The following is a 20,650-nucleotide window of genomic DNA, read 5'->3' as shown; positions in this document are numbered from 1 at the left end:
AGATATTTACAAATGGTATATCCAGTAAGGGGCTAGTATGCAAAATATACAAAGAACTCACACAACTCAACATTGAAAAAGAAACAATGTTATTAAAAATGGGTAGAGGTCCTGAACAGACATTTTTTTCAAAGATAACATACAGATGGGCAACAGGTACATGAAAAGATGCTCAGCATCATTAATTATCAGGGAAATGCAAATCAAAACCATAGTGAGGTATCTCCTTGTATCTGTCAGAGTGGCTGTTATCCAAAAGACAACAAATAACAAGTTTTGGTGAGGGTGTGGAGAAAAGCGAACCCTCATGCACTGTTGGTTGAAATGTGCATTGGTACAGCCACTATGGAAAATAGTATGAAGGTTTCTGAAAAAATTAAAAACAGACCTACCAAATGATCCAGCAGTTCCGCTCCTGGACTTTACAAAGAAAACAAAAACACTAATTTGAAAAGATATATGCACCCCTATGTGCATTGTGGCATTACTTACAGTAGCCAAGATATGGAAGCAACCTAAGTGCCCCCTGATAGATGAATGGATAAAGAAACACCCTAGAAGATACTGGAAATTTCAGATGAATAAGACCCAGCACTTGCTTTCCAAGTGCTCATAATTCAGTGGGGTGGGGCAGTGAGGGGTGGGGAGAGAGAGAGAAATAAACAGATGAGTGAGTAAAATGAGGAATGCTTAAATCAAGTTCAGGAAATTGTAAGATAGCACAACATCAAAGTATTGATCTCATTCTGGGGAGAGATTTTGGAAGAGGGAACCCTTGAATTAGGAGAGATGAAAGGAAGAGGCTGGAATGTGCCAAAAGTGAAGATAATACAGGCATACTTTAGAGATATTGTGGATTTCATTCCAGACAACTGCAGTAAACCAAATATTCCAATAAAACTGGTCACATGAATGTTTTGCTTTCCCAGTGCATATAAAAGTTATGTTTACACTATACTGTGGTCTTTTAAGTGTGCAGTAGTACTAAGTCTTAAAAAAAAAAAGCCCAACCTACTGACATTAATTAAAAATGCATTTTAAAAAAATGCTAGTGATCACCAGAACTTCAGTGAGTCCTAATCTTTTTGCTGGTGGAAGGTCTTGCCTTGATGGCTGCTGGCTGATCAGGGTGATGGTTGCTGAAGGCTGGGCAGCTGTGGCAATTGCTTAAGATAAGACAGCAATGAAGTTTGCCACTTTAATTGACTCTTCCTTTCATGAAAGATTTCTCTGTAACATGCGACGCTGTTGGATAGCATTTTACCCACGGTAAGACTTTCTTCAGAACTGGAGTCAGTCCTCTCAAATCCTGCTTCTGCTTTATCTGCTAAGTTTATGTCATATTCAGATTCCTTCTTGTCGTTTCAATGGTCTCCACAGCACCTTCACTAGGAATAGATTCCAACTCAAGAAACCATTTTCTTTGCTCATCCATAAGAAGCAACTCCTCATCCATAAAAGTTTTATCGCAAGATTGCAGCAATTCAGCCACATCTTCAGGCTCCACTTCTGATTCTTGTTCTCCTGGTTTTGTACCACATCTGCAGTTACTTCCTCCATGGAAGTCTTGAACCCCTCAGACTGACTCATGAAGGTTGGATTCAGCTTCTTCCAAACTCCTGTTAATTTTACTGTTTTGACCTCTTCCCATGAATCATGAATGTTCTTAATGGCATCTAGAAGTGTGAATCCTTCCCAGAAGGTTTTCAACTGACTTTGCCCAGATCCGTCAGAGGAATCATTATCTATGGCAGCTTTGCCTTATGAAATGTATTTCTTTAAAAAATAGGAGTTAAAAGTCAAAATGACTCCTCGATCTATGGGGTTGTGGAATGGGTGTTGTGTTATCAGGCATGAGAACAATATTAATCTCATTGTCCATCTCCATCAGAGCTCTTGGGTGACCAGTGCAATGTCAATGAGCAGTAATGTTTTGAAAGGAATCCCTTTTTCTGAGCAGTAGGTGTTAACTGTGGGCTTAAAATACTCAGTAGACCATGTTATAAACAGACATGCTGTCATCCAGTCTTGTTGTTCCGTTTATAGAGCACAGGCAGAGCAGAAAAGGCATACTTCTTAAAGGACCTAGGGTTTCAGAATGGTAAATGAGCACTGGCTTCAGCTTAAAGTCACCAGCTGCATTAGCCTCTAATGAGAGTCAGCCTGTCCTTTGAAGCTTTGAAGCCAGACAGCAGCTTCTCCCTCTCCAGCTATGAAAGTCCTAGATGGAATCTTCTTCCAACAGAAGGCTGTTTTGTCTACACAGATAGTCTGTTGTTCAGTGTCGCCACCTTCACTAATGATCTGAGCTGGATCTTCTGGAGAACGTGCTGCAGCTTCTACATCAGCATTTGCTGCCTCACCTGCACTTTTATGTTCTGGAAACGGCTTCTTTCCTTAAACCTCATGCACCAACCTCTGCTAGCCTCAAACCTTATCTCTGCAGCTTCCTCACCTTTCTCAGCCTTCACAGAATTGACTGAAGAGAGGTGGGGCCTTGCTCTGGACTAGGCTTTGGCTTAAGGGAATGCTGTGGCTGGTTTGATCTCTCCAGACCACTAAAGCTTCTCTGTATCAGCAACAAGGCTGTTTTGCGTTTTTACCATTCGTGTGTTCTTGGAGTAGCGCTTTTCATTTCCTTCAAGAACTTTTCCTTTGCATCCACAACTTGGCTGACTGTTCGGCACGAGAGGCCTAGCTTTCAGTTTATCTCAGCCTTCCTCACGAGCTGAATCCTTTTTAGCTTTTGGTTTAAAGTGAGAGACCTATGATTCTTCCTTTGGCTTGAACACTTAGAGACCGTTATAGGGTTATTAACTGACCTAATTTCAATATTGCTGTGTTAGGGACTAGGGAGGCCAGAGGAGGAGGGGAGAGATGGGGGAACAGCTGGTTGGTGGAGCAGTCAATACACACACATTTATTGATTAAGTTTGCTGTCATATATGAGTGCATTTTATGGCACCCCAAAACAATTATGGTGATAACATCAAAGATAACTGATTGCTGATCGCATAACAAACACAATAGTAATGAAAACATTTAAAATACTGTGAGAATGACCAAAAGGTGACACAGAGACACGAAGTGAGCAAATGCTGTTGGACAAATGGCGCCGATAGACTTGCTGGATGCGGGGTTGCTGCAAACCTTCAATTTGAAAAAAACTGCCACATCGGCAAAGTGTAATAAAGGGAAGTGCAATAAAATGACGTGTGCCTGCATAAGCAACGTTTGTGTTCATCTGTGGGAGACGGAATCAAAAAGGATTGAGATTTTTTGACTATCTAATCAATGGGATGATTACTTTCTAATAGGAAATTAAAAAATAATGCACTAAACTGAAATAAGCCTAAGGAAGTTAGATCCTTTTTCATTTTGATAATCTCCTTTTGGGAGAGAGAACATAAAATATCAAATGCTTTCCAAAATCATGGTCTCCCCTGTGATTCAGACTCTGCTTTGTGGAATGTGCTGAGATCTGTGCTTGGACTTCCCATTGGGGAACCACACTGGTATGAGTGGGGAGGGAGAAGGGAGGACAGAGCACATCAGCACGGTGGTAGGGATTACCATCATTCTGCTCCCAGGAAACTCCCAGCTGAGTGGGGAAGACCAAGGAATGAGCAAAGTGCATTTATTGCAAAGACGCAATAAAAATGTGCTCCCACAGAGGTATCGCCTCATGTGTTCCCAACTCCAAGTGGGGAAGAATTTCTATGCTAAGTGACATCTCCGCCCCTCTAAACCTTCCCTTCCAGGCCCCAAAGAGACAGGTTTGACTTTTTCCTGCACCAGAGTTTATGATCTGATTTTTACATTTTCCTTCCTTCCAACCATGAGACTGAATATTAGGACTATTTTATGAAGAAATAAAAGCATTTTGTATTAACTAATATCATCATAACATTTTATTCCACAGATTTTTATATGTAAATCTCTAAAGAATAACTTCATCAGCCTTGTGATTGTTTTATGGTACAAGTGTAAATGTGATCTATGTACAGGGCCTGGGGAGGAGAATCTAAGAGCAGGTGAGACTTTCATTTGGTGCTTGGTATTTCTTCTTTTATTTATTACGTGAAACTAGTACGCTGTCTGATAGGTGCCACTCAAGGTCCTTTAAAAAGATTAGCAGATACAATTCTAATGCTGATGCTATGAAGCACACTATTGCTGTTTTATAAAGAGGGAAATGGACACAGAAAAGATAAGTAACTTGCCCAAAGTCCAAGTGGTAGGTGGCAAAGCCAGAATTGGAACCAAGGTAATGGCTGTGGAGTGTAGATGGTGGGTCCCATGCAACTGGGTGGATGTGTAAGTTGGAGATGGCAGTGCTTCAGCCTTCTGAATATCCAGATGAAATGTGTTAAATCCCTATGCAATTTCTTATAATAAACTCAATACGCACTCCATTGTTGGTGAGTATTCCCGGAGAATTTATGTTTGTTTTACCACTTCTGGCTCCAAGTGCCAGTGCTGGCTGCCGTCTTGACACTGGCCTCCTTTCTTCTTTCAGAAGTTGCTGCCCCTTCTTCACTCACCCATTGCAGGAGCTGAGAGGGCAAGACTTTCTCCTTCAGAGCTCCTAGTCCATTATTAACCTGCTGTTGCTGTAAAAAACAGGGCTTTGCTGAAAGTTTAAGGACTGTGGGATGGAAGCATAAAGCAGAACCTTCTGTTTCTAGACATTTAAGAACCATTCCTGTCGGTGGAAGTTCCTTACCCAGTCCTTTCATCACCCCTTTCGACATCCTGCCATTTTGCCAGAGTCACTTCCTTTCACACATTACTTCCAAACTGGAGCAGGCAGGGGCTGCCCCACATGCCTGTCCCATTTTATGTATAAGATTGTCTAATGTTTACTTCTTTTTTCCCCATCTAGACTAGTCCAGGGACATTGTCCTTCATAATCAGAAAGACCATAATGGTGCCTTTACTAACCAAATAACTGAACATCTGAATGGCGAATCAGAGCAGTCATTCAATGTTAACTTTTTTTCCCTGAAACTATTTTCATTACATTAAAAACTTACATTAGGTAGGAAAAAAAATGTACTGGGCCTATGGGGGACCAAAATGGAATAAAATACAAAGTGTCTCCTTAAACAAGTTAAACATAATTAAATTTTCTGTAAGCGTGATGATTTAACAAATAAACCATCATATATACCTTTGACACTTTGAATTCACAATTTTCTGACTTAAGATAGGAACTAAGAGTTTAGAGTGGTTGGCGGAATTGGAGAAAGGACCACCATAGTAGTATGAAGTATGTGATGTATCAAGTTTGGTCCTTGGCCTCACCAACTGTAGGTATAGGTATAGTGGATCACACAGGAACATAAACACATAGAAAATACTGCAGTATGTATCATGTGCAAAGTGATAATGTGCACAGTGATATATAATATAGTAAAATCTACAGCCAGCAGCCAGATTGGGTCCAGGAAATTAATGCATAAGATGCCATTTGCTCTTACGGATGGGTATAAGTTTTTCAGGGAGAAAAGGGTACAAGAGGAAAGGGAATGTGGGAAGGCTTGGAAGAGCAAAACAGCGTCACATCTCTGTGTTTTGGGCATCAACTTTGTGCGTATTGAAAGCAGATGATTGTACTGGAGTTCACTGTAAAAAGACAGAAGCATCATGGATAATAGTTTCAAAATGAAAGAAATATACTGGGGTTTATAAGGACAAGTGAAGTACAGAGGAAATATAATTTGATCCTTCTATTAAGGGTCAACTTTGATTGCTATTGGCCTAAATGATTGATTTTACTTTTGACAGATTTTCAAATGTATGGCTCCACCTCCACACAGAAGATTTTGGACTTGGGAAAGGTTTTAGAACTTCTTTATCTGAAGGACTTAATTGTATTTGTTTGTTTGTTTATTTATTTATTGCTCTTCTGGTATTCTTTATTTTCTTACTGAATTCATTTTACTAAAAAAATACAAAAGATTTTTAATATATCTTAGAAAATTAGCAGAAAATTAAGAAAGTTCAGCAAATTACAGTGTATAATATTTAGGTAAGAATGTTTGAAAATTATAAATATTTTACTCCTTCTCAACATAACACATAACAAAAATACATTTTAAAACTTTTCATGATAATTCCTAGAAATGATCATATTTGTATTTCTTAAGGAAAAGGCCTTTTTTATCTGAAGGGCTTAACTGTATTTGTTTATTTTTAATAGAAAAGAACCTAGTCCCTGAGCTCATTGTGGGGCATTTGGGATATGAATTTTGGTATATCTATCACATTTGCTTGCATTCCGGATACACTGATATTCTAAACGCTTTGACCTTGTTCGGTAAAATTGTAGCAAAGAATCTTTACCATTTTTATTTAACAAATTTTTTTGGTGGGGGAGAACGTTTGGTAGATTTTCGTAAAGAAAACCCATATTATGTCTAAAGTCATATCTTTGAAATCCTAATTCTTTAAACTTTAGTTTTTTTAAGATATCTTTGGAAGCACAGTTTTAAAAACAAATTTAGATTTCTGGTCAATTTATAAAGGGCTGCTAGGATTCTATAGCTAAATCACATAATTGTTACATCCTATGCTTTCTGCCTTTGACTATGTTATTGTTGGAATATTTTCTGATAACATCTATGAAGCAGGTGTGGATGTTGTAGTAAAACAGACTCTTCTTGGTCTGATTGATTTTGTGCTTTATAACCCATTTCAGTTATCAGAAAGTATTGCACTTTTTCCTCCTGCTATTTGGAAAGAATGCAGTGGTCTAAAAAATTGCCTGCCTTCTGAGGGAGTTACTCTCCTGTCAAGGTAGAAACAGTATATTTATTAAGTTTCCTGTAACTGTGGAGTGAGTACTTTCAATCCATTTCTTTCTCTGTTTGCCGGCCTGTAACTGTAAGAAGCACTCAGACATGGCACTTGGCAACACGATCCAGCTGATCTGAAGGACCATGGCTAGGACGGTCTAAAATCAGGAATGGAATTAACCGCCCCCCTCTGTTTTTTTAGTTTCCTAATATTAAAACATAAAGTGTTTAGAACTCATCCATATTTTATTTTACTATGAATTTATATAATGACTATTCTTGTATTGCTCTGTGAAATTCCTTAGCCATTAGTATAAAGCTAATAGAAATAAACAAATGTATTTTTAACACTATATTGTCAGAAAATATTCCAGGAACCATAAAATTGGAAAGATGTGAGATGCTAAGATGCATATTTGTACTTCACTATTTGGGGAAAAAAATCCACCAAAATTTTCTAGAAGAGGATGTAAATTAAAGATATTTCTTAGACCAATAAATATGGACAATGACTTGTAGTGATTTGACATAATGAGATAAATAAATGTAACTGAATATGATGACAAAGTAAATCGAACCACCATTGAAGGATACTAGCAGTATTAACTGGAAATCGTTCCCTTTTGTGTGTTTGTAGATTGTATAGAGCTGACTTTAAAAGGAAAGATTGAGGTTAGCATAATTATGTATTTAGAGGGACTGTAAATCCAGTTCACTCATTTTAATTTAGAATGCCACATGCTACTTGAAAACATGGCTCTTCTAGCACTTGAATATCCATTTAGGCATATTTTGGAGACCTTGTTGTGTAAATAGAATTGTGTTGATTTGCTCAGGTCTGTGGAATTTGGACTTGGTCCTGGAGTGAACATTGTGTTTAAATAAATAGATGAAAGGCAGGATGAAAACATTTAGAATGCTCACTATTGGAATGAGGAAAGAAAGGGCTGAGGGACCAGTGGGAGCTTTTTTAGTAATTCAGGTTGGATGACATAGATTTTTGGGCAATATGTGGCAAATGGAAAAGATTAAAAAAAAGAAAGAAAGAAAGAAAGGAAGAAAAGACTAGTTATTGATGACTAACTAGAAATAGGGAATAAAAGTTCCAGGACCTTGAGTCTGGATGCTCAGAAGGCTGATCCTAATACACGAAATAAAGTCAGAAAGATGCTGAGAAAAGCAGAGGGGATAGTAGGCAAAAAGAGTTCCTGGATGATGTTAGGCATTGAAAAATAGATCTCCAGGTAGGAAGTAGGGTTTTTGCTTCAGCAACAATTCTCATAGTGTGATCTGTGGTTCCTGAGATCTTTTCAGGAGGTATGGGAGATCAAAACAATTTTCATAATACTAAGACGTGCTTTGCCTATTTCTCTGCACTGGCGTTTGCATAGACAGCACAAACCCAGTGGTGAGCAAAACTGTTGGAGCTTTAGCACAAATTCAGTTAGTATCATGGAACTGTTTTTGTATTCTTTACATCTACAAACTTGCAGGGAAAAAAAAATCCAGTTTTATTGAAAAATGTCCTGATAAAGCAGCAAAAATTATTAATTTTATTAAATACCAACCCTCAATTATATCTATTTCCATATTCTGTGTGATGATATGAGAATACATGAAGTATGTCTTCTACATACTGAATTATAATGACTGTCTTGATGAAAGACACTTATGTGATTATTTGAATTACAAGCTCAACTAAGCAGTCTTTATTTTTGAACACATTTTTTTTTCATGAAAAAAAAAGATTGGCAGACAAACTATGATGATTCAGACTTGGGTATTTGGCAGACTTCTCAAAGTGGGCCAAGATGAGCCTGCCACTTAAAGAAAAACAACTCACAGTGTTAATTGCCAGTGATGACATTTGACCTTTCAAGAGAAAATAGGAATTTTAGAAAACTTATAGGCATCACCATGAACTTGAAAGTTTCCTAATACTTACAGAAATGATATGATGTGTGTCAGCATTGGGAATATCTGAGTAATGCATGAACCAGTATTTTTCAAATGTCCATGCATGGATAACCAAACCGTTTAAAGTGAAATATATAGATCAATATGACATTGCAGTTAAGTACTTGTCAAGTTTTGGTGTAATATCAAAGAAGAATATTTACATTATCTGGAAAGACCATTAAATATACCTTCCTTTTGCAACTGCATATGTGTATTTGGCTGGATTTTCTTCATAGATCTCAACCAAAACAATATATTGTAACAAATTCAATCCAGAAGCAGATATGAGAATCTAGGTCTTTTAAATTATTAAGCCAGACATGAATCAAATTTGCAGTAATATAAAATAATGACACTCTTCACGCTAATATTTTTTTGTTCTGGAAAATAGTTACTTTTTATAAAACATATAATGTATTCTAATGTAGTAGGCTTGTTATGATTATTTTAAGGTTATACTTAGTAAATATTTAAAATAACTATCAGTTTTTATTTTAAAAATAATATATAAGTATAATCTTCCAAGATAAAAGCTCTACAGATTTCTCAATAACTTGCAAGAATGTAAAGGATCCTGAGAATAAAAGCTTTGGGAATCTCTGGGAAAGCCATGACATATGTAAGTTTGGGAGACATTGGCTCGGGAGTTTCATTTGATACTGAGTGGAGTTATAGTTTGATTGAGGTAATATGGAGCAAGAACCGTGGCCTTGCAAAGTCTGGCCTAGGGTTTAGAGGAACGAGTGAAAGAAACAATTTTCACCCACAGAGAATGTAAGAGAATCAATATCACCAGGTTTAGGGGCTAGAGTAACCAGGAGAGTGTGAGCTCTGAAAAGGGCATTTCATTTGGTTAGGAAGAGGTTGCTGGAGACCTCTGGACCATGTCAGTGGCTCAGGATAACCCCTGATCTGACCCAATCAGTTTTCCTGTCTGCCTAAGTATTCCACCCTTGCCTAATGGAATTTAAAGACCATCACCAGCAACAATCCTTATTTCCTCAACCTTTATCTCTGAATGGAACTTGACCTTCTTGTCTAACTAAATCCTGGTGCATCTCCCTTTACAGTCTCTTCAAATATAATGGTGCTAGTTAATCTCCATAAAGAGGGATAATTACAGTAGACAAATTGGATTATCCCACATAATAGCTCGATGTGCTAAATTAACAGTGAAATCTTTGCATTATGTTCAGGCATGTAAATAAAGTTTGGTTTTATTTTGTTTTGTTTGGGGCTTAAATATATAAAAATCTTCCTATTTTTCAACTAATTTAAATAGACTTTCAGCCTATTTAAAAAGAGACCTTATAGCCTAAAGGTTCAGAATCCAGACTCTGGAGCCAGAAAGCTTGGATTGAAATACGGCAATTTCTACGTAAACCATGAGCAAAATCACTTACGTTTTCAGTGCTTCTGCTTGATCACGTTTAAAATGGGAATAAATAACAACAACAACAGCAACAATAATAATAATTTTTCTTCTCCTCCTTTTTCTCCTCCTTTCTCTCCTCTTTCTCCTTCTTTTCTTCTTCATCCTCCTGTTTCTGTAAGAGTAACCACACTATGGGTTGGAGAAGCAAGTGAATTAACTTACCAAAAGAATTTCGTGAACCATCTGGTTTATGATAAGCAAGTACCTGGCAGAAGTGAGGGATTATTATGATTATGATTCTTTAAGGTATTTCAAGCACCTTCCACCTGCAGGCACTAGGCAAGGATGTAGCACGTGCAAATTCATTTGATTCTCACAGTCACCCTGTGAGACGGTACCTGTGAGATGGGTACTGTTACTCTACTTGTTTTCTGATGAGAATACATGAAGCACATGGAAATAGGAAATTTACAGCCACACAACTAGCATTTAACTGGAGTGGACTTGAACCTGAACCCATCAGAAGGTATTGAGTTCCCACGGGCCAAGAGGGGAAAGATATCAAGATGAACAGGACATGATCCCTCATTGAAGGTACCCATGATCTCTGAGGAAACGCAGGAGGTTACAGTGATTCTTAACATTTTTCTAGCGCAGAACCTAACCATAAGAGGAGGGAGAGTTCACCAGGCATCATCCTGTACTTTATTTCATTTGACTTTCACAGAAACCCTGTCCCACAGTCAGAAGAGGCACTATCACGTAGCAAATACCACATATTAAAGATGAAATTGATGTTTAGGGAAGTGAAAGGGCTCATCCCGTTGGTACGTGGAAGAGCCTAGGCTGGAATCATTGTCTCCTGAGTTTGCTAGTCAAGTGTAGACATTTTTTGTCTTCCACGGTCAGTATTGTCATAGGCTGAATATTGGCTTGCAGACATTTCAGAGACTGATCCCCGAACCTGTCAGTGTTACTTCTAAGTAAGCGAGGTCTTTGCGGATGTGATTAAATAAAGGATATTGTGATGGGGAGATTATCCTGGATTTTCTGAGTGGGCCCTAAATGCTCAAATATATCCTTAAAAGAGGGAGGCAGAGGAGATTTGAGATGTATTGAAAGAAGGCAGTGTGACCCTGGAGGCAGAGGCTGGAGTTTTGTGCCCACAAGCCAGCAGCCACCAGAAGTCAGCAGACGTAAGGAACAGTCTCTTCTAGAGCTTGTGGGGCGAGCTTGGCTGCCCTGTCTTGATTTCAGGCCAGTGGTTCTGATTTTTTACTTTGAGCAACCAGAATGGTGGGAGATTAAATTTCTGTTGTATTCAGCTGTTAAATTTGCGGTAGTTTGTTACAATAGTCATAGGAAGCTAATAAAAGTATTCTCTGTGACTGGAGGAGGTGTGCTCCTGATTCACATTGTTGCTCCCATTGTCCTCAAGAAAACCCCCTTTGGCACCTGCTGAAAGACTCTCTCCCCGCTACCATCACCTACTGTCCTTTCTCAGATGTCTGGTTATCCTCTCTCATTGACTCAAGATTTTATTACTGGCTTCTTCTCTTTCCCTTCACTTCCCCCACTATCATCCTTGGCTCCTTCAACACCCACTGATCTATCCAGTATCCTGGCCTCCACTCATGCCCTAGATCACGTTGTTTTCCTTATTCAAAGAATCTTCTCCCACAGTTCCCCTGCCCCCTGCTCAGTCATCAGTTTTCATTTGTCTGTCAAACTACTCCTATCAGCATATGAACATCCCATAAATTCCCCCTCCTCATAAAAACAAAACCCTTTGGCCTCGTACATCCCTGGCGCGCTGGCCTTGGTTCTCTCCTTCCATTACAGCAAACATCTGCAAGAGAGTTGTCTAGAGTTGCCTCAACTCCTGTCCTCTTTTGTGCTCACATTCTGCTGAGGCAGCTCTTGTCAAGGTCGGCAGGAGCCTCTCTCTCGGCACCTTCCATAGTCGGTTGTTACTCCTCATCTCAGTTGACCTCTTAATAGCATCTGAGGTGATGGATTGCTTTCTTCCCTTGGATTCTGGCACACTCTCCTTTCTTGATTTTCCCTTCACTTCACCGCCTCCTTATTCTCATTCTTCCTGCTGGCTCCTTCCTTCTTGGATCCTGGCACTCCTCTCCGTCTTCTCCCCCAGGTTATTTCATCCAGGACCATGACGTTCCTCTCCAGGCCGAGCCCTCTCAGATCTCTGTCCTCAGCCTCCACTTGTCCCTGGAGACCCAAATAATCATCATATCTAACTTTGTATTGAGAAACTTCATTCAGATTTTTAATTGGCATTTTGACCTCACCATGTCCGAAATAGAACTTTTAATTTCCATCTCACACCACAAACACGGAGCTTCAGTGTCTTGCTCATCTGAGTCAATGGTACCAACGTACATCGAGGCACAGGCTTCAGAATGATCCCTCGTGTATCTATTTCCTCCACACCCCACGCTCGCCTTACATACCGCAGGAAGTGCTTTTGCCTGTTATTCAGTACATATGGCCAGTGTGATCACATTTTGCAACTTGCCCCACGACCACTGTAGTCCAGCCCACCAGCGCCTGTCACTCATACTGTAACTTACGTTTCTGGAGCCATTACTTGTACTGCCTGCTTTCAGCCTTGCCCCTGCCCCAACAGCGGATCCTCCACGCAGCAGCCACTGTGATCCTTTAACGTGCAAACCAGAAACCAGATTTCTCCATGTTTAAAATTATCTGGCAACTTCTCATTCTACGTATTAAACCCAACCCCCTTACCATGGTCCTGTGAGGCTGCTGCGCTCTGCCCCCTGCCTATTCCTCTGGCCTTTCTCTCTGCTCACTCACTGGTCTCCAGTCACATGGACTTGCCTCTGTTTTTTCCAATGTCAGCAAGCTTCCCACACCTCAGAATCCTGCATTCCAGTTCCTGTGAACCTGCAGTCCACTCCCCCTCTTCCCATGGCTGCCTGTGTTTCATCATTCAGGTCTCTACTTAAATGTTGCCTCCTCGCAGAAGGTTTTTCTGCTCACTTTGTATAAAATGGCCAATTAAAAAAAAAACAACAATTTGCCCAAACCAATTTGCCAACATTAATTTTTTTTAACTTACCAAATAACCAAACATCATATACAGTTTGAATAGTTTGGATATATTTAGTAAACTCAGAAAGTTTGCCATTGGGAATAGATTAATCAGGGAATTTATTTTTGATTATTTATCTTTTAATGAATTGATCATGGACAGATTGACCTAGAGCCATCCAAAATAGTACCCCCATCACTTTGTGTCCTTTACTCTCTTTTTTGTTAATCTCTTCAGTACTTAACACAATAATAAATCATTTTTATTTATTTCTTTGCTTTTATATTTTATCTCCTACCCTTTATAGATTCTAAGCTTCTTGTATGGCTTTTTCAGCCTTAGCTTTAAGGTCTACAACAGGAGCTGAAAAATATTGGTTGAATAAATGAATGAAGTAGCCAGCTAGTTGCAAAATAAGCTAGATGTGAATACATCAAAGATGGAATGGGCAGTGGGCCAGAATAAGCTGAAAATACAGAACATCTCTTTTTCTTGAGATGTCAAAAAGGACACGAGGGTAGAGATTGTGAAGTAGAGTGACATAAAGGTATTTGTTTATTTAAGTAAAGGAGACCAATGTGTTAACCAAAAGTCAAAAACAAAAGAGGAATTACTGCCAATGAAGGATATTGATCTTTTTTGTTCTTAAACAATTTTGTATAAAAATTGAAGATTGTATATAGTAGTGAGTAAGACACTGTTTTATGTGACAGTGTTATATTTCTAGATTGTGTTTCTGGATTTATTTTGAAGATTCTTAGCAGACTTGATTTAAAATATTCAAGCCACAGTAATTCATGAAACAGTCTACAGTAAGTTTGACACTGATTTTATCGGTTACATTAAGTGCTTAATTTAGTTTAAATTCTTGCTAAAATCATAAATCGACATTTAGAAAATAAAGAATTATAAAATGATATTAGAAATAAATGTGAAGCACCATGATGACTAAATTAATGGGGAGGAGAAAGTTGAGAAAGCATTTTTTCTATGTAGCACTTATCCTAGGAGACCAGATTAATCACCAATGTGTTAATTCTTCATGACACACGTTCATATCCCACTCACTGTTTGTATAGATGACTAATTTCTGAAGAATGATATTATAAATCATACTGCCTAACATTTAAAAATATGGCATTAAATTAATATTCTGGAAAACTTTTATTACTCATTTTTCCTTATGAAAAAATTGAGGAAATATGCAAATATCACAGGGATGAATTCAGTATAAACACTTGCAGACTAGAGAAATAGATAATTGCTTCTTTCATTATATCTTCAGAGTGGCTAGAATGATCTGATAATTAAAAGAATTATTAAATGAAACTATATTAAAATTATTGGGAGATATTTTTGTTAAAAAAAGCAGAAGGAATTACAATTCATTGTAATGTATGTGTGATAAAAAATGGTTGAGAAATTTAAATGATCTAGCTATCTATTCATCTATCTATAATTCAGTACAGAGGGGTACATGGTTTCTGGCACAGACTAGCTGTAATGTTACAGGATAGTAATGAATTCTCTGTTGCAGTAACAAAATTTGTGACTTGAGAATTGTCATGGACAAATATGTAAATATACTCTGAAAATTTCTCTTCAACCCAGGTACACATTATAAAATCATCTGATTACTCATGGTTGTTATGATTTAATCTTCCTTCCTCTTTTTTATTGCTATGTTTGGGGATGTTTGTGGCCTTAAATTGTAGCAGGCACTTCACATTTTGTATCTTAAAATGTTCATATATGGAAAAAGATTTAAAAATATATGAAAAGGGTCATAAAGTGTTCATGTCATGCTGGGTAGATTATTATAACAGCTATTTCATGATCATTAGTTTTGAAATCAACTTTAACTTTAAAGCAATAAGAGCTCTATAAATATTGTTTCTCCCATTGCAAAAACCTATTGCATGTATATCTTTACTGATTTTGCCCTTTGTCAAATTTAATTTTAAATCAGTATCACCTAATTTTTTTCTCCAATAGTTTTATTTAAGTTTAAATCCTTGATTTAAATATTATTTGTACCTAAAATGAAATATGTCTAAAGGGAATGTGGGCTGGAAAAAGTTGATATAAAATATCTAGGTGTTTTGTTATTACATTTTCACAGAATGTTAATGTTGGCAGTTGACGTGGGTGCAGATAAACTTCACGCGTTCCAACTTCACTTTCTACTTAATGAGATAATACATAAATTATTTTTCGCATAAAGCTGGGAGAAGTTATATTTTTATTCAGTCAGTAATTAGATTGCAGCTTTTTATTCAGTCTACCACTCTTAGGCATTAAAAGGCAAGTTGGACGTTTCTTGCCTTGATAAACTTGATCTAATATCACTGAAAAGAAGAGTTATTGAAATTCTCAAAGGAAAAACAACAAAAAGATGATTTTTCGAGTCTATTTCTTAAATTCCTTAAGCAAACCTAGCAAATGTTTATTCTAAACATATGTTACAATTTTTGGCACATTACTTGTTTAGCTTGGGTAAGGGGTGTTTTTTATTTATAAAACTTTGTAATCAAAGCAACTACATAGTTTCTCTTTAATAAGTAAATAGATATGATAAATTATTCAGCACCTAAGCTACCTTGGCTTTATAAAACCTGATTTTATATGTGGGTTATTCTGTTTCAGAGCAGTAAAATATTTTGTTCATTTAAAATTCTTGTTATCATAATGTTAGTGCCATAAAATGGAAACACTCAACTTTGTGGCAAACATAGCAGAACAAAGGGATAGTTTTGCCAATTCAGAGTTAATACAACTAATTTTAGTAAATTCAACTTCTGATTTTACCAGCTTCTCATAAAAAGTTATTAGCAAAATTTATCCAATGGGTTGACTTCTAGATTGTTCAGTTTCTCATATATGTTTATATGTTAAAATTTATGAAGTTATTAAGGTTCAAATATTCACAAAAGTAGGTTTATTCCTAAGCATTAAATAACCAAATGTTTATAGAATGGTTGTTCACAGTTTTCACGATTGATAGGATTTAAGAAATGTTTAGAATCACAAGTAGAAACATTCAAAAACACATACCTAACATATGTTTAGACAATTCAATTAAACTGGAATATGTCAATATCAGATTTAGCACAGATTGAAAGAGAAATCTTTATATTGTGATGAATTAATAGAATAGTGAAAAACTATTGTAGGATAAGTCTTTTTAAAAGCTATTTTGTGTTTAGATTTTTGGTATTTAATCAGAATGTTGATATTTGAGAGCATATATTCTCTCATTCAAACAATAGTAAAATCACTGTATAGTAATGAAAATTAAAATTTTAATGCGTGTAATATTAGGGGAAAGTTTTTAAATGTTGCCATAATATGATTTTTAAATTTTTACCAGTTTTTTTTGTCATTTTATTTAAAAATAAAACTAAACTAGAGGGAAACTGGCCTGACATAAAATAAAGATTGTAGACCTTTTTCAGAAATTTGTTTTTAATTACTAACTCAAACAGTAGTCAAATTAGTTCACTGCCAGTAATGCAGAGCAGCCTTATTATTAGAAGGAATAACAATGGAAGTACTATCTTCATTTTCACTCTGAATGGATGCTCCTAAATATTAAATATATTCTCAGTATCGCTTTCATAAAATAAATTAATTTGCAAAACGTGTTAGTTATAGCAAATGAAAAACTAAATTCCATTATAAGTTATAAATTAATGGAATCATTATAAGTTATAAATTAATGGGACTGGAATTTATAAAGAAATATTTTATTTTTTACTTAAAAAAATGTGTATTTGAGCATTGTTCAGAGTTGGCAGAAATCAGGTGGAATGTTTTGTATTGCCTGGAGTAGCATTCAACATTCACTGTGCTGAAAATCATATGGCAGATATCAGTGGCACAAACACATCTATAGGACCCTCCTAGAAAACCTGGGGGAAAGCAGGTAAGGGTGCCTGTGATATATGGGTATCTTCAGATCTATCCTTATTTTATCTTAAAAAAAAATTATTTGCAAGCATCGCTGTTTAACCATTATTGGTAAATAAAATCATTTGCAACCTCACAATTCATAGCCACAAACCAATTACTGAGAAAAATGAGCCTGTATTTTTGAGAAAAAAATATAATCTTAGCAGTTTTATTTTAGTTCCAACCACAAAGGTTGAATTTACTTTTCACACTCACTCTTGTAGATCTGTGAAAATAGAGGGTAGTGGCGGAGACTGCAGCTCTGGGTTCAGACTGTCATTGTGGAATGCTTGCATAGGGAACATGTCACAGATTACCTGCAATTGCAATATTTCAAAAACTGGACAGGTCGAAAGAATCACTGGGGCTGTTTGTCAAATATAGATTCCTGTGTCAAGACAAACCTACTAAATTGGAATCTCCAGTGCATAGACCTGGAAATCTGTAGTTTCCCCACACAACCCAGGTGATCAGGACAGTTGGAGAGACTTGGTGTTGATACATTCTCACTGGGTGGAGCAGCCAATCTCAACTGAAGACGTCAGTTACTATGCTAATTCCATTCTTTCACATTTTTACTGAGTATGTAGTATGTAGCTTGTACTCTAGTGGGCACTGAAAGGCATGTGTAAATACAGGGGTCCTACCTTGTTAACAGTCTTGAGTTTGGAGTACTCTATGTTGCAGTAGAGATGCAACAGATTATAAAGCTGTTGCCTTTGATTACAGGGTAGTGGCACTTTCTTGGTTCCAGCTGCTATAACAAAATCCCATAGACTGTGTGGTTTATAAACAACAGAATTTATCAAGTTCCCAGCAGATTCCATGGCTGGTGAGAGCCCGCTTCCTGGTTCATAGAAAGACATCCTCTCACTGTGTCCTCACGTGGCAGAAGGGGCAAAGGAACCGTCTGGAGTCTTCTTCATAAGCTCACTAATCCTGTTCATGAGAGCTCCACCCTCACAACCTGATCTTCTTCCTAAGGCCCCCACTTCTGAGACCATTACACTGGAAATTAAGTTTCAACATAAGAATTTTGAGGGACAGGAAACAAACATTTAGTCTATAACCTTCACCTTGATATATCACGCTAAAGCCAGGAACTCGACAGGAATCAGTCTCAGAAAAGAATCAGAATACATAATATTGCATTTCATTTGTCTCTGTTCTTTATGAAAGTGTTTTTTTGTTTGTTTGAAGGGCACTATGGTACACTCATGACACAGTTTCCCTTCATTAATAGCTCTCCCTACAACTCTGCGTTTCATCATTTCATTTTATTTTACTGTTGTTTCATCTCTTTTTATAATATACTCAATAGTTTGATTACCAAATTATTGTGTGACCTTTTACAACCTAATTTAAAATAACTGTAAGACTGGGGTTATGGGAGATAATTTTATTGATGTGTTTTATAATTAATTATATATCGACACAGTCCAGTATCATATTTAGGATAATTATAAAATGTAATCACTAGAATATCCACAGTAGGTGGCTGCTGCCTAAAGCTTTCGTTTTGAAATACAACTTTTACTTACTGATTACTGCCACCTCCTTTAATTTGTGGCTAAATCAGTCTCTGTCCTTTCTGTGGAGAAATTGATTTGGAAGCATTTATTATTTGAGTAAGATAATAAAATCTTTGAAGTCTTTGAAAATGAGATGATTAAAAACAACAGATGACAGTTGAGAAGATGGTTACACACTTCTTTTCATCAGTTAATATGGCTCATGATTTTCCCACTGCTTAATAGGCTTTGACAATTTTAAGGACAGTTTAATCATGAAATGTTTTATTTTCATTGTAATTTGAACATGCTAGGAGGTCTGAGGGTTGCCAGGTTTCCCTTTTGGAATTGAGCCTTTCTCTGCAGTAACTAGTCTGTAACCTACTAGCTTTCATTCTGGGGGAAAAAAAAAGAAAGGAAAAAGAGAAACTATAAAAATACACTAGGTGTTGAGTCAAATATTTAATGTCATTATCTTTTATAAATAATAAACTCACGATTGGAAGTTATTTTCTTAGTGACACTTTTTTTTCCTACCATTAGTGGGTTATGAATGATTAATAAATAAAATTAGTAAGAAATTACTATGCATGTGACTTCTTTTTGATGTCTATACTTTTTGTGTCTGATTCTAGGAAATACATATCTTTAAAACTTGTGTGTTGTGTGTAATGCCTACCTCTGACCAGCCATTATCCTCGGAAAGCTAAATTGAGTTCAGTAAGCTGAGCATTCCCATTTAGACCCTTAGGTCAGTTTTGATGTATTGAAGTCATTTACTGTCTGGAGGAGATGGACGAACGGTTTTAATGTGGCGACTAAGCCTTTTCATCCTTTACCTCTGCTTGTGTTACAGAAACCCTTGAAACACTCATCAGACAAGCAGAGAATTACACCAGCATACTTTTCTGCAACACCTACAGGAACATGGCCTTGGAGGCTGCTGCTTCCATCCAGGAGTTCTTCACTGACGTCGGGCTCTTTTTATTTGGTGCGGATGTTAATCCTGAAGAATTTGTAAACAGATTCTTTGACAGTCTTTTCCCTCTAGTCTACAATCATCTCATTAACCCTGGGGTGACTGACAGTTCCCTGGAATACTCGGAATGCATCCGGATGGCCCGCCGGGACATTGGTCCGTTTGGTAATATTCCCCAAAGAGTCCTGGGGCAGATGGGGCGATCGCTGCTGCCCAGCCGCACGTTTCTGCAGGCGCTGAATCTGGGCATTGAAGTCATCAACACCACAGACCACCTGCGCTTCTCCAAAGAGTGCAGCAGGGCGCTCCTGAGGATGCAGTACTGCCCTCACTGCCAGGGCCTGACGTTCAGTAAGCCATGCATGGGCTACTGCCTCAACGTCGTGAGAGGCTGCTTGGCACACGTGGCAGAGCTTCACCCACACTGGCACACGTACATCCAGTCGTTGGAAGAGCTGTCGGATGCCATGCATGGGACATACGATGTTGAACATGTGCTCCTGAACTTCCACTTGCTCGTTAATGATGCTGTGATGCAGGCTCACCTTGATGGACAGACAATATTGGAACAGGTAAGCAGCCGCTCAACGGTTACCGATTTCTTAGAAGTCAACCATTAGCTGCACACAGAAAGCGTGCTGATTATAAGCGCATCATTATAGACTTTCAGTTACGGCAGCTTTCCCAGGTAATACTTTGGGAAGTAGTCTGAGAATGCGTGGGTTGTCATAGTCAGTTCTAAATATATTTTACATCTTACATCAAAATCTTGGTTAGCTAAAATACCAGTTTCTCCTCTAGGTAGAAGTTAGTTCGGTGAGGTAGCGAGGGCTCCATTTTAAAATCAGGAGTGCGTAGACTTGAATCTGCAGTCTGCCAGTAATTCTCAAGTCCCTGAGCCCCTTTGAGCCTCAGTTTCCTTGGTGAAAAGAGGAAAATAGTAACACATAAGTTTTGGAGTATTCTTTTTCGGGAAGATCAGCAATAATGTAGGCATTCTAC

At 37.5% G+C, this 20,650-nt stretch overlaps 1 protein-coding gene across 3 annotated transcripts in view; it reads left to right on the top strand.

The window, feature by feature from the left end:
• The window catches only part of GPC5 (glypican 5), a 1,164,489-nt gene that overhangs the window by 203,783 nt on the left and 940,056 nt on the right, over positions 1–20,650 (top strand). For all 3 annotated transcript variants that reach the window (XM_010980223.3, XM_064493032.1, XM_064493033.1), the window contains one exon: positions 19,526–20,220. In XM_010980223.3, the coding sequence (XP_010978525.1) occupies positions 19,526–20,220 (695 nt within the window). The remainder of the gene's footprint in view (positions 1–19,525; positions 20,221–20,650) is intronic.

The sequence above is a fragment of the Camelus dromedarius genome, chromosome 13, assembly GCF_036321535.1.
Source record: "Camelus dromedarius isolate mCamDro1 chromosome 13, mCamDro1.pat, whole genome shotgun sequence".
Taxonomy (NCBI): domain Eukaryota; kingdom Metazoa; phylum Chordata; class Mammalia; order Artiodactyla; family Camelidae; genus Camelus; species Camelus dromedarius.
This window is presented reverse-complemented; position numbering and strand designations above follow the sequence as displayed.